The sequence below is a fragment of the Excalfactoria chinensis genome, chromosome 5, assembly GCF_039878825.1.
Source record: "Excalfactoria chinensis isolate bCotChi1 chromosome 5, bCotChi1.hap2, whole genome shotgun sequence".
NCBI classification, from domain to species: Eukaryota; Metazoa; Chordata; class Aves; order Galliformes; family Phasianidae; genus Excalfactoria; species Excalfactoria chinensis.
This window is the reverse complement of record NC_092829.1, coordinates 49,319,616-49,334,449: the sequence shown is the minus strand read 5'-3', so window position 1 is coordinate 49,334,449 and position 14,834 is coordinate 49,319,616. Positions and strand designations below refer to the sequence as shown.

Genomic DNA, 14,834 nt, shown 5'->3' with positions numbered 1-14,834 from the left:
AGCAGTAGTGATGGAGGCTGTGCCCGTATAGTGAGCTCCCTGTGTTGAAAAAGGTATTTAAACTCTACAGATCAAATGAAGACTTTAAGTGTGAGTTTTCAGCCGTTTTGATTCTTTGGTGATATCAATGTTTTGAGTAACTCATAGAGATTCCCCAAAAGATACGAAAATTTCATCACTTGCTGAAAATAATTGCTATAAAAACCAACCTGCTGTCATACAAACAGGAAATAATACTGCTAGAATGCTGCCAGTGTTTAGCCAGTAGGATCATAACTCAGATCCATGTAAGTAAAACAAGGCAATAAATATTAACACATTATTTAGATCACTTCTACAGTTGTAATGTTGGAAATATTGAGTCTTGTTTTTTGTTCCTCCTGGAGTTCATATTTGGGCACCAAACGCATGATTTAGAACTTCAATCAGTACTAGTGCATTTGGTGACATTAGAAGTGTTTCTTCCTGCCTGTGAAGTATTAGTGAACTCTAGTAGTTGGTTTAGTATAGTTGTAGGTGGGCAGGCCTCCTACTGTGCACAAGATCTCCAACCTGTGGGGTAAATACATGTTCAACTAAATAAAAGTCTGTAAAGTTTAATTCAGTTGCTTGGAGAAAAAAGCTTTTAAGTTTGATACCCAGTACACTTAAAGGAATATATGTTGAATGATACAGTGTTTCTTCTTTGTTTTTAAACTTTTCTTTTTTTAAATGAGAGCCTGTTTTAAGGAACAGTGTAGGGAAACTTACTTAGATGAAAAGGAGACATGTAGTTTTAAGTCCTAATGAGTTTCTTGCCTTATTAAATAGCAGACAAAACGGAGCCAGATCTGTTCTTGTTCAGCTTTTCACCCCCCTCCCCCCCCGTTTTTTGGCTCTAAGTATTTTGAAGCCTGCTTTAAGTAGCACGTTGGAGATAACACCGACATGGGAGTGTACTTCTGCTTCTGTGCTCCTTGTGTCTCATTGACTTCTGGTTTTAATTACCAGGTGACATGCACTAGGAAACCTTTTAAGCCTTGGAAACACAACTGGGGATTGCTGAATTTGTTATAATGCTTTTGAAGAAGCAATACTTTTTATAGTGTGAAGCGAGGAAGGGCGAGCTTAATCTCAAGTGTGACCTTCATCCACAATGATTTAGCATGAATTTGACTGTATAGTAAAAAAGTGATAAAATTGGCACAAGCAGATCTGAATAACTAACTTGACTTCATGTGGTCTGTAGCCTACCCTCTCTCTGTTCACTTCTGAGAGATTTATTGCATGCCATGTAGAAAAAGCAACTAACAAAATTAACGTATAGGTTGAACTGCACTGTTGCCATGCTGTCAGGATATTTTACTGTCTCTGAATGAGAGACAATTAGGAAGTAGAACTAGATTAGAGCTATGACCACTTGCAACTAGAGGGTAGTGGTGATAGTAATTTAAGAAATTACAAAAAAATCCTCAACCAACAGATTGTTTTATGAGTTGTTTTTTTTTTGAAGACTTGGCCTTTTGAAGTCTTGCATGCTGTACTTGTGCAAGCAGTTAAAGTTTGTAGTGAGAAAGGAAATTTTTTTTGGTAATTGCTTTTGCTTCTGGTGAAACATTCTTGTATTTAACAGTTGTAGTAGTAACAGTGAAGGAGAATAATGGGGAAAAAATGCATGCAATGTTCCTTCCAAATTTTGCAGGTGTTAAAAGTGCAATAAGGACTGAATGGCATGGTGCGGATTTGATCTTGTAGGTTATTGAAGATTTTCTGTAGCATTGTGTAGTTATATAAATGGTGGTAATAGTCCTCGCTGTCCAAGTTCTGTAGTGTTGTCTCTTGCAGTGTGTACTTGTTGCGTAGCAAAGCTTATTTGTTGTCTAATGAACTTCAAAATAAGGCATACTTGATGCTTGTAACTTTGTAATGTTGCGTAGCGCTTATCACAGCAGAACCTTATAAAAAGCTTGTTATGTTTGATATACTTGGGCACTTGAAAATAGACACACAGAGATCTTTCCAATTAGTCTGGAAGGATACAGCAATGTTAAAGTTGTAAATGAGGGATTTTTCCAGCTGTTGATTTTCTGTTATTATTTAGAAGGCTGAAGAGAAACTGGAGCTGATAAATGTGGGAAGGTGTAAAGACAGAATTTTAATTAAAGCCTATTAAACTTAACGCAAACCACCCTTGTCATAGTCACTGCCTCTTGGGGAGACTTTGAAGAAAAATTGTGCACTTTCAGGAATGAGAGCTGCTAGAAGTGGAAGAATTCCAGTTAATCTTAAACTTCATAACTTAAAGATGTATGGAAACTTTGTCCCATTTGACAAGTGGGAAAGCTTGCTTAGTGTAGCTCAGAGAAACTTTAATTTTTTTCATCTCTAATACTGAGCTTTGAAAATTGACAGCACATACATCTACTGAAGGATCAATCTATATCTGAGTTCAGAACTTTTTAGCCTTGAGTCAGTAGGTTGTATATAAGACTTGTTCAAAACACAATTGTAGCCTCAAGCCAGGCTACTTTTTATTTTCTGGTGCCTCCTGGAGTTGTGAATGCTCGATTTGTGTAAACATTGCTTCCATCTTTTAATTCTTATGTGATTTTTAAACCAGTTGTACTTTGTATGTATCTTGCTCAAAGGCTAACAAAGACTGGCTGGAGACAGAACTCTGGCTTTTGTAGTGAATGCCTTGCATGTTGCTACACTGACTTGCTGATTGCACTTAGTGTTCAGTTCCATGTTATCGGCAGGTCTGGATTTTCTGTCCTCAGTTTGTGAAGAAGGTGTGATATGGTGTTTTATTTTGCACTAACTGCTTACATAGTTTTGATATCAAAGAATTGTTGCTGATTGTTATCTGCAGAACAGCCTGTGAACTGCATTTTTGAAACCTCAGCCTGAAAGTTCCATTAAGTATTTTGCACATTCTTCTTTCAGTTATCCATATATTCCTATTTGCAAGAGAATTATGGTGCTGTTCAAGTTTTAAGATAACTTTACCAAAAGCCTTAGTCTGCTTAGAACTACTCGGGCATCCACTAAATTACACACATTACTGACAGGTTTGAATGTAAGAGGTTTCTTTTTTTTTTAATAAGGAAGTTGTTTCTTGTTGATGTAGTGTGACTTAACAAGCTGTTACTGAGGGGGCTGGTCTTCTGCCATCCCTTAGCCGTGTGCTCCTGCCACTTCCCTCTTGTCAGATCTGGCATTTAAGAAAACATAGAGACATTTATTTTGGCTGATATAACATGAAACTAACCCTACAAAGAAAAGGAATGGTTTTCCACTGGTGATGTGAATCATCAGCTGATTCTGTGGTCGGTCACTAAATTCAGTGTAAGAGAGATGAGGTAAAAGAATCTTCTTTGGCTGCCTGAGCTGTGTATATCTATTTTTTTAATTAGCTTTGCTATATGTTATAACATACACATAAGCAGATAGAATAAGATTCCATGCTCTTAGAAGAATAGATAAAAACTATGTTTGGCCTGTATCAAACTCCAAATCTACATTTATCTATTCAGATTTTCATTTACGCTGTTAAGCATTTTGTGGGAGCACAAATTATATTGGAAAGGTGTTGATGCTTTTTGTACGTCAGTTATGCTGTTTCTTCAATCATCTCCATTTTTATTAGTCCATTTCATTAAGATCAAAAGGAGGCAGTATTAATACTCACTTAGAAGTGAGATACCAGCTATTAATTTTAGTCATGTAATGCAAAATATGTTGATCAGATGACTTTCTGAGAATATGCTGTATCTGTCCTATAAGTATGAATGCACTTAGGCAACTTTCAGAGGAAAAAAAAAAGTGATTTTTATTGCTGCTGGGAGTTCTTTTGAACAAAGCTTAGCTTCAGAAAGTCATTTCCTGTTATTGCTGGGTTGTTCTGCTTTCTTTGCTTTTTCCATACCACTTCTCTCTCTGCTTAAAATGATCAGTGTGTCCTGCTATAAGGAAGCAGTTCTGTCAGATGGAAATAACTCAAGTACCCAAAACAGAAATGCTGTAGCATTTTATGTGAATACTAACTACTTTATAAAATTAAGTTATCTCTGTAACACTTGCAAAGTTCCTGCATTTACATCTGGACAGGACTTTCACATGAGACTAAATAGCTCACTTTTTGGGTTTACTTTATATATTCTGATTAAAGGGAAACTTGCCCAAATTGATCTTTATAACATTATAACATCTGTTCTCCAGGTTACATCCTTGCAGAATTGTAGTCTGGGTAATAAAGCATAATGGAAGGTATTTCCGCATCTTTTGAAGTAGCCTAGAACTGATCGCCTAAGTAGCAGGATCTGCTGTGGTCTGTCCCTTTGCTGTGGAAGCTGTAGGGGTTAAGATGAAAAGTTGAATTTCTGATTATTCTAATAATTGATCTTTTATTGACCACAATAAATTAGTTTTGTTAAAGACATGGTCTTGCATAGTGTGCCAGAGGACTAGGGAAACTTTCTCTCTGTGTCTCTCTCATGTGCTCTGCACTGTGCAACTCAGTTTTAAATACTTTCAAGTTAAATTGTTAATTTATGCTGAAGTGAAAAACATTAAATGTTATATTATGGGGTTGTTTTTTTGTTGTTGTTTGATTTTTTTGAGATACTTCAATGTGATAAGACTTTAATGTAGAGGAATGGGGTTAGAGGGTAATAAAGCTTACTGTATTCTGCTTTGTGTTCCTTGTTTGAACTCATGTTTATTGCTGTAACTCTACATTCCATTCCTTGGACTGTAGGATGATGAAAACAATAACACGTCTACATAAGGCCATGGTATTCTTAGAATATTTTACAAGCAATTCTTGGATCTGGAATACTGAAAATATGACTATGCTGATGAATCAACTAAGCCCTGAAGACAAAAAGGCAAGTATCTGTGTGATGTGAATGTCAGAACTGAAAATGAAATGCAAATCTGCTGGTTTAAGATGAAATTAATTGGTAGTACCTCTTACTGTAATGCAGAATAGAACACGGTCCTAAATTGCTTCTGGAGATTCCTGCCATGTCCTTTTGGATGTACCAAGTTGTCTATATGTTTGTCTTATTAGCTGTGAATAAACAATGTGATGAGAGATTACAAAGGGCAGGACCCATGGCAGAAGGCATGATAGAAAAGATTTTTAGGGTGGCTTGATCTTATGATCAGGTCTTGCTCTGTGTATCAACCAAGCGACTGAGCTGTTGGGCTTGAGTGCACCGTGAATAAATCAAAGCTTTTATTAGCACTATCTCTTTTTCTGAGGAACAAGAGGTAGGTTTTGTTGGACTTCTTTGTAGTGTGTGTTTCAAACTAGTAGCAACTTCTGTGTACATCTTTCGTACCTTGGCAAGACAGCTGTGTATTTAAATCCTTTCATTTGTGGTGTGACTGAAATCGCTCCATGCAGGGGGTAAATATACCAGAAGAAGGGACAAAGAAAAGGGTTAAGGAAGAAGAAAAACTGTCTTCATTTTTTCTTTAAATTTTTATCAAAAATGGCTTTTTTTTTTATGGCAACTAACAGTGAAAGCTTTTGTTTTATGCAGACTTTTAATTTTGATGTTCGACAACTACATTGGGCAGAATACATGGAAAACTACTGTATGGGAACGAAGAAATATGTGCTGAATGAAGAAATGTCTGGTCTCCCTGCTGCTAGGAAACATTTAAATAAGTAAGTACTTTTCAATTTCACGACTTAGCTTTTATAGCTCCTGTATAGGTCTGCCAGCTTAGATCTGTCCTAGTCCAGTTGTCTGAAATAGTCTGTAGTTTTCTTCCTTCATTTGTTCCTTTTGCATTGTTCTCACTACTAGTAATTTCTCTATGTCTGGCATTATGGCTGTAGTTTCAATTGCTAGTGTATAATGTGTAATTTAGATTTCTGATTTTAATAAGAAACCATTTTGGGAGGCTTAAAAAAAAAAACCACACAGTTAAACAAGATCAGAATGACTTGCACAACCAGAGATTTAACACGACTATCGCTGCTTCATTTGGGAATGTGTTCTCTCAAAGCAAGCAAATAAGCATGTGTGGACCCCGCTCCAGGACAGAAATCTTTGATGTTCCTTGAAGATGGCTTCTCTTAGCTTCTTATCTGTGACTTAACTCCTCCACTTAGAATGCGTTGTTACTGTTCAGAACTTCATTGGCATAGACAGACTTCTTTTAGATGGTCTTCTGAAGAAGAAATTGACTTGGATGATTTCAGTGTTGAGTATTTTAGCCAGACTTGCCGGAGTTATCCTACAAGATGGCTGTAAAGGCCACAGGTAGCATAGCAATGTGCTAATCTGAATTTATGATAAATAGTCATTTTAGTTCAGGTGTGTTATAATTGTGAATGTCACACTTGCAGGCAGCTTATTGTGGGAATTTTGGGTTTAAATGCCATTCAGAAGTGTGCTGGAGTTATGTGGGTTCTGTTCTTTGTACAAAGGATCATACCAAAATAACGTGAGAAAATAGTCTTGGAATGGCATCTTCTCATCCCAGTTCTGTTTATAAAAGGATTATGTTGCACAAGGGTTAGATTCTAGCATATCTTTAGTCCAAGGTTCTCTCTTTTGTTACCATTTAGCACTAAACTCTAGCTAATCTAAAGCTGAGAAGTCTATTTTCATTACTGATGAGATATGGCAACCTAGGAAACTGGCTTCTCGAGGAAACTGAGTAGAATACTTCCTTAGGTATAGAAGTGGTCTTTTTTTTTTTTTTTAAACTTATGTAATAAGGAAAACTAGATGATTTTTCTACAGTTAAGCTATGTAGAGTCAGGCCAGGGTATAGTAAGCCCCAGTATGCCTGTACAGTTATGTATGTATATTCTTAGGGCTGCCTTAAAAGTATGGATTGTCATGGTTTACTGAATCAAAAAGGTGACTCATTTTTCTATGAAGGTTGTGCCAATTCTCATTTATTATGGAGCTTCTATGTTTACACGTGAGACTATTGAAAAATCCCAATTGCTGTAAATATGCACTCATTTTCTCATAATTCTTAAATGTCCTTCCCTGAGAGGGAAGGAGTCTAAAGTTGCAGTGGACACTATGGACTTTATGAGATATGTTAACATGTTTCTACCTACTCAGTTTTAAATACACAGAGGAGTGAAGATGATAGTGTTAAATAGCCTGGTTTTGAGTTTACATGTAAGTAGCTCCTGTAAGTTAGTATGTGTGACCTTGACTTCAGGAGATTTTATTCGTCAGCTGTGAAGCATATATATGTATATACATATTTAACTGCAGAACTGACCTGTATTTTTGGTGTGTTTCTCTTTGAACAGTAAACTGTAAAAAAAGCCTGCTTGGTCCTCAGCTTACTAGCATACTTCAGACACCAACTTAATATGTCTGTAATAGCGTATCTTGAGATGAGTAGATGAATTAAATTGTTTATTTTTTTCCCTTCAGGCCGCTGTATCTTCGCTCTTACGTTTCCTTTATTTTTTTTCTCTTTCGTAGGTTAAGGAATATCCGCTATGGATTCAATACAATTCTTGTGATCCTGATTTGGCGCATCTTTATTGCAAGATCGCAAATGGCGAGAAATATCTGGTACTTTGTGGTTAGTCTGTGCTACAAGTTCCTCTCCTACTTCAGAGCATCCAGTACTATGAGATACTGAAGAAAAAGAATTTAGCATTAGGGCATCTATGCATATAGCGGTCTAACTACACAAAATCTGTTACGTGTAATCATCTCACATTTTGTAAAAGCATAGTTTTATTTTAAATTGGAGTGCAAAATGCATAGTATGGTATATGTAAAGTTATATATCTTCCTGAAAACAGAGAAAATGAAATGGTCAGAGTGCCAGGCTGAATTGACCTGAGGCAAGTATTTTTCTTTTTAACCCGGGCATAACATTTTAGACCACTGACCAACGTAACTGTGCAGTTTGGGACATTTTTGATTTAAATCTGCCTTAACATATTTTTATTTTTATTCCACATTGAGAGAGGTAAATATTGATATAAGATTTGCTAGTTATTGTAGACTTATTTATTTGAAATCCTGCTAAATTGCAAAGGGTTTTACAGTTGCTGAAGTGTATAAATGCTGGTGGATCTCCTGGAAAAACTATTGTCTTTTTGCCACTTCTTCCCTTCTCGAAGTAAGATTGTAATGGTGACTACTTGGCTTTAAGAGAAAGCCCTCTCCCTTTGTTACTGAAAGGCCTTGTGTGTGATCTTGTTTTTGGAGTGATTCAGTTTTTTGCCCAAAATTGGCCGCATCTTACTTGACTTTATGTCAGCATGACCAGTTTGTTTTTCTGAAAGCTGAATCGATCCTATCATTGAATAGATAAAAGGAATGTAGCCCTGAGGGGGGAAAAAGTGATCATTGACCGTCCTTTTTATTTTGTTGTTGTTGTTGGTAACACAGAGCCAGCACTTGATTGTTACAGTCTTGACTCAAAAGGGTAAATGTATTTGAAAAGAGTTTATTATGCTTGATAGTTATTTATAGTACTGGTAACTGTAGTTGGACAAACTGTAGGCTTTTGTTGAGTTACACGTGTTCATAGATCTTTGCGTAGTCTTACCGAATGCTTCATGAATGAAAAACTCTTGAAACCTGTAAGCTATGAAGTTCCATGCATGGATAACACAGTTGCCTAAGCACACTTTCTCATTTCTGCCCCAATAAAGACCTTTGTTTTGCTGGGCAAGCAGAGCAAGATGCATCGTGCTCCAGGATGGAAATCTTTTAACAGAGCTTCTATGATTTAGTTTGAATTATTAGGTTTAAATTTGAGGAAGTGTTTTTCTGCATTTCATTCATTCTGGTAGGTAAAACTCATCAAAATAGCAAGTTGTAAGAAAAGTCTCGATTCCTGTTTAGGGCAATAAGTAAAAATCCCTTGAAATTTTGCTCACCTAGAGCTTTACTTAAGAACACTGCAGCTTTCCTCTTATTGATGCACTGACCAGCACCCTTGCCCAGTGCTTTTTCATTAAAATCAGTTTATACCATATGTTAATATGTTCTTGAATCTGCTCGAAGAAAACAAATAATGACTTAATTACACAAGAGCTAAATTATACTTGCCCTTGATAGTTGTCCTATTTGAATTAAGTATGTAAAGAACTTATTTTGCTATTCTTGTGAAAACTCCTTACTTTAAGGAGAGCACCTTTCATGCAGGTGTATTATCTCATTTTGAAAAGAAAATGGCTTCCTTGTTGAAGCTAAGTATTCTGTAGTAAGTAGTTAGGCTGTAATTCCTTTTTAAAATGATCTCTATATGTATATATATATATAAAGCTAGTGATGAAAAGCCTAAATGGTCTAGGACCACACCTTGTGTGAGAGACCTTACTGTGGCTGAAAATAAATTATGGCTTCTGTGACTGAAGATGTTACACTTCAACAAATGCATTAGGTGTATTACATTTTTAGTTACCTCTCCAAGCATCTTACTAGACCTGAAAGTATGCTTAAGCATTCCTGCACTGTAGACTTTTTTCAGAGGTGCCTACAATCCAATGATGTCTTCATCTCATGTTGGCATGTGACTGAAGTTTGCAAAAAGACAAGTACGTTGTATTCCAAAAACAATTTCCGTGCAACAATTCACTTAAAAAAAAATGTTCTTTATAGTCATTACTACATGTGATACTTTTAACATTGATTTGTTAATAATGCAAACTGTGAAGCCAATGAATTGATTATTTCTGGTCCATAGCTGCTTAGGAGTCTGTTCTGTTGAATATATAACTGGAGAAAAGGATACTTCACCTCTACTCTTTAAACATTTAACAGTTTAGAAACTCAGCTTTTTTTCCTCTTTGGAGTCCATGGTTATCTGTTGACTATTGGTATCTTAAACTCATCAGTCATCCTATTTAATTGATGATAGATTTAGTGTCACATATATTACGTTACTTATGTTGCTTCCTGTGGTCAGTCTGTGAAATTCTATCTGAACGTACTGTTTTCTTTCCATATCAGGACCCTGTTCTATTGCAGTTCTTCAGTGTTTGCACGTAATAAATGTTGGTCAGAAATAGACTGGAACCTTGTTTTGATACAGGAAGCTGGATTCACTGTACTGAATAGCAAATGACAGGAGGTATTCCAATTGGTTAAATAGGAAGAGCAGTTGAAACAACGCGATCACTTAACAGTTACAGGTATTTAAATTTGGGACCAGGAAAAATTATATTTTCCTGTAATGTTTTTCTGCTGTAGGAACAGATGTTCAGAAACAAATGCTAAATCTGTGAGCTTTTATAAGACAAACAGAAATATTGGGTGCCTTTGTTTGTAAACCAAAAAATAAACCAATCGCTTAAAAGTGTTGTGTTGATTGTATTTTTGCCCCTTAAGTGTTTGTTGTATTTCTGCATGTTTTTAGTGTAATTTGTGGAAAAAAGCTGAATAGTATGAATTTGGTTTTTCTACTCAGTAACATGTTTTTTCCTTGACAAGTCTTGCAAGGTCAAGTTAGTGACAGCAAAACAAAACAACAGAAGAACACAGAAATGCCAACAAACATTTGTGAACTGATATCAGAACGCATGGTGTTTGGTCATAGAAACGTTTGGTTGAACTTCACGTGGCTTTCTCTTAGCATTTGAATTTGTAATATCAGTTATGTGTTTAAGTGGCTGCTTTTTCACGCAGCTTAAAAGGCACCTAGGGATTTGCAGTAGTTAACACAAGGAATTGCAAGCAGTCATGGCTGTTGTGGCATCTTGATTTGGTGGTGGGTTAAGGGAGGGTAGTATTAATTTCGTGTATCACCTAAATTGTTGTGTTGTTTTTTTTTTGTTGTGTTTTTTTTAACCTCCTGACCTTCTTCAGATAACTGTCCACCTTTCTGTCTGGAGGTGACTGAGTTAAAGGCTACTTTAACAAATATGACTCACTGATAGGTAACTACTAATGATGCAGTTGGGTTCTCTGGAATATCGGATAATGATGGCATTGAATGACTTTTAGTGTGTGTGTGTGTCTCAATTCAGATTCAAGACAGTTTCGTGTACCTGAAAAGTTTTACCTGTATGAAACTATGTATCTCAACAGCTCCTCATTTCCTGGTGAAGTGATCACAGAACTGGAGACACAGCATAGTAACAGGTTTAGACACCTAACTTGGATGGCATTCAAGAGTCTGAAGTGAGGAGGCATGATTTCTGTTATTATATATAGTTATTTTCTCAGTGTGATTCAGCATCATAAGGCACGTGCTTAAAATGAGTAAGGACTTCCTAAAAGCAGTTATATTGCAGGGTGTGGAAATGAAATAGTTAATGATGGGAAAAAAACTTAATGCTGTCAGAATTTGTTCTTATTTTAATGACAACGTCACATTGTGTCTGTATTGACCCTGTTGTCATGTGATGCGTGATCTGTGTTATATATTATGCTTACTGTCCAAGCAGATAAATCAGAGAGCAGAAGTTAACTGTCTGTGACTTAAGATTGTCATCAGGTACCACTCCCTTAATGTACTCTCCTAGGACAGTGCTCATTCCAGCTTAAAGATTCAGTCTTGGACTGGACAGGGGCAGCAGTTCTTGATTCTTGAACAGAATGACAGTGTATGAAAATCTGCAGTCTGTGGAAGGTGAAACTTTGCAGTTTACAGGATAGAAGTTTTCTTGCAAGTTATTTACATAATATAAGGGGCAACAGTATGTCCTTCAGATGCGTGTTATCACTCCCACGCAAGGTGTTTTCAAATAGGCTTTCAAAGTTCTTGCACTGATTTGGAACAAATTGCCCAGGCTAGAACAAGACAACTTGGTAGCTACTGTATGTCCTTTGCAGGAAATGTGAGCGTCACCTGATCAACTTGCTATGCAGTGTGCTTCCTTCCTTCATATTCCTTCAAGGTATTTTGTTCAGTGCATGTAATTTTTTTTTAATTGTAGTTCATTTAATAGTTAAATGTAATTTTAAGTTTTCACTTAAAAGGATTTGTTTGATTTTTGTTTTCCTAATAATTTTCAAATTAATTTTGCCTTTTCTGTTTGATCCAGGCTCTCCCAGTTTTTATCAGAGATTTAGTTGTATAAAAGAACTATTTCTCAGAAAGTTGTATGCAACTAGGAAAGGGATTCAAGACTAATGCAGGCACGAGAAGCCCAAGCCTCTTGAACTGGATGAGCTTTCACTGAGTAAACTGAATTGACAACATAAGCTAATCCTGACTGATGATGTGACATCAGGTAGAAGGTATCTTCTCAGAAACTATGTTGGAGGACCTAGGAATGATTTTTCACTGCATTCTGTTTATTTGCTGGCTGGACTCTTGTCTGTAATCAACTATTCAACACTAGGTAACACCTTTCTCCGCTATATCATGTTGCAAAAATGACAGTCCAGAAGGCTGCTGCTGCGTTTGGATCTTAGGCTTACTGTCTTCTTGCTGAGTGGGCACTTCTACTGGGCACCTTTATTTCCTCCCCCACTCAGGTTCTGCCATCAGCTCTTCTGTTCTTGCTACAGTTGACTGACAGTAGCTGTAGTGCTAGGCCTATTGAAATTAAAAGATTGTATGCTTTAGTAATGCCATGCACTGAGTGTACCAGGGAAACAACCACTTCTTTAAGAATGTTAAATTCTGTTTATTGGAAACTAATGGTAGATTTCTAATTCCTGTGTGACTACAAATATCAGTTGAGTTATGCACTTGTGAGGCCACATGGCAGAACAGGTCCCACGTCTTTTCAATCCACGCATGTGGTTTTAAGCCACAACTAATATTTCCTTGTCAGTGACACCTGTGGTTTTCCTCTGTTAAATATTTGATTTGGAAAGAAAAACATGCAAGGTAGCTTTCACTCTTTGTGACTCTAATTTAAAACCAAGCCTATTCATTTTTAATAGGAACGTACAGCACTTAAGCTAGTAAGTCAGTTTCTGGCCACTGTGCTGTTTTCTGTGTTTCATATGGCTTCTGCATTTTAGAGCCAGTGTGTATTTAGTAATGATACATCTCTTCAAAGAGTGTGAAATGACTTGAAAGTAGACAGAATATTAGGTTGCTGAAAATATTTTAGTTTAGGTCTCTGTGAATATTTATAATAGTTACGATACTAAATCTTTGGTTAGAGAGAGGTGGAACACTTCATTTTTCCTAAGCGATGCTGCTTTTATGTTCGTCTCCACTCTTAGTCTATAGAGAGAAGAAACACTGTTATGAGCTGAACCACTAGTAGGAAATCATAACTGGTTACGTATGAATTAATGAGCTAAAATTATCTTTAACCTGACCTCAGAGAAGGAAAAGTATTAGAAAAATTCAGAGCTGCAAGACAGAAGCAATTGGTGCTTTACTCTTTGAAGTAAAGTACTCTTTACTTTAGAGGGTTGTACTAACATCCATCAAAAAACCTTGCTTCTAGCTAGAACTTTATTGAAATTATATGTGGAAGAAATGTTGAGGCCAGAAAGCAAATACTGGGGGATGGGGGAAGTCAATTTTTCCTCAGTGTTTTTCTGTCTGCTTTCAGAATTATATGGAATCCTGTTATTTTAATCATTCTGTTGGAAACTTGGATTTTGTGCTTCACTTGATATTCGTTAAAGTTCAGGAGTTATTACCCCCCTGTGCCAGCACTGATCAGTTCAACTGGCATATAAACTGCATGGGGAAATCTGGAAAACAGATGCTCCCTTCACTCACTTCACAGGTGCTTGGCATGAAGTTTTAGTAGTTAACTTTCTGATGTCAGGCATCTCTTAGAGATTTCAGGCAAGCCACTGCATATCCATCTTATCCTATCTCTTCTGGTAGTTGATGTGGGGAGCAGAACGAAAAGCCTATCCAGAGTAACCATGCTAAGAGCATGTCGGTGCCAGCTGCGTACTTAAAGTAATACAGTTTCAAAATCTGGAGATTTTGTTACCACATTTTCTGGATTTTTTTCATAAAAGCTATAAAACACAAGGCAATGACTTGCCTCATAATGAACGTTGATAACGTTTGAAGCACAAAATCTGCTTTCAGGTCATCTTAACTCTTCTCACTTAGGCAGGCATCAGTATTCTCCTGTATTTGTGATGAATCACTGTAGAAACCCAGGTGGGAGAGTTTAGAACAGATAGTCAGTGTGTGTTGTTGAAAAAGACACAGATATTTTACATAATTAACTGCTTGGGGCCCAAGTTAGTCTGGAGATGGGACACAGACTTTTGGGTAAGGCAGAAGCAGAAAATGATGCAGTTGCTTAGGACAGAAAAGGCTGAGCTGTTCCTCTGAATAGCAGCTTGTTTGAACCGATGCACAGTGGACTCCTTACTGATCTGTCTCTATCTTTTCTACCTAATCTATGCTCATTTTCATGCTTATAAACAGTTGCTTCCAGGTTGTTTGCTGCTGCTTTTTATTAAATCATTTGTCCTCAAATCCAGGCTCTTTGGCAACTACAGTTCTCTTGATTTAATACAGCCTTGTATATTTTTTTGGCATGATATTCACATTTACTTCATGGCTTTTGAGTTTTGTGGGGCCTTAGGAATATTCTACTAAATAGACTGCAATTGGCTTCCTTTATGTAGTCCTTTGCTTACTCAATGCCTCATCATGCTTGGGTAGCAAGTTCCAAGACCAGGAATTAGTTCACCAAGGAAGCAGTGATAAGAGTTACTGTGCACATAGTCACCCACCTTTGAGGTAACGTATTTTCTTTTTTTAATGTGAAATACTGGAAAATGATTTTCCAGTTATGTGTAATATGCTGTCTTACAATTATTGTGTTTATAAGACTTCTCTAACAAAATATGCTGCGCACATGGCTTCTGTTCTGCCTCCTGAGTTAATTCTCTTTTACTTAAACTCACTGCAAATAATCTTTGAGAGAATGTGATAAAGAACAAATATACCCA

The 14,834-nt window shown here is 36.6% G+C and overlaps 1 protein-coding gene across 4 annotated transcripts in view; it reads left to right on the top strand.

The window, feature by feature from the left end:
- The window catches only part of FAR1 (fatty acyl-CoA reductase 1), a 66,817-nt gene extending 56,527 nt beyond the window's left edge, over positions 1–10,290 (top strand). For all 4 annotated transcript variants that reach the window (XM_072338524.1, XM_072338525.1, XM_072338523.1 and 1 more), the window contains 3 exons: positions 4,739–4,868; positions 5,532–5,659; positions 7,455–10,290. In XM_072338524.1, the coding sequence (XP_072194625.1) occupies positions 4,739–4,868; positions 5,532–5,659; positions 7,455–7,617 (421 nt within the window). In that variant the 3' untranslated portion in view covers positions 7,618–10,290. The remainder of the gene's footprint in view (positions 1–4,738; positions 4,869–5,531; positions 5,660–7,454) is intronic.
- Positions 10,291–14,834: the final 4,544 nt, after the last annotated feature.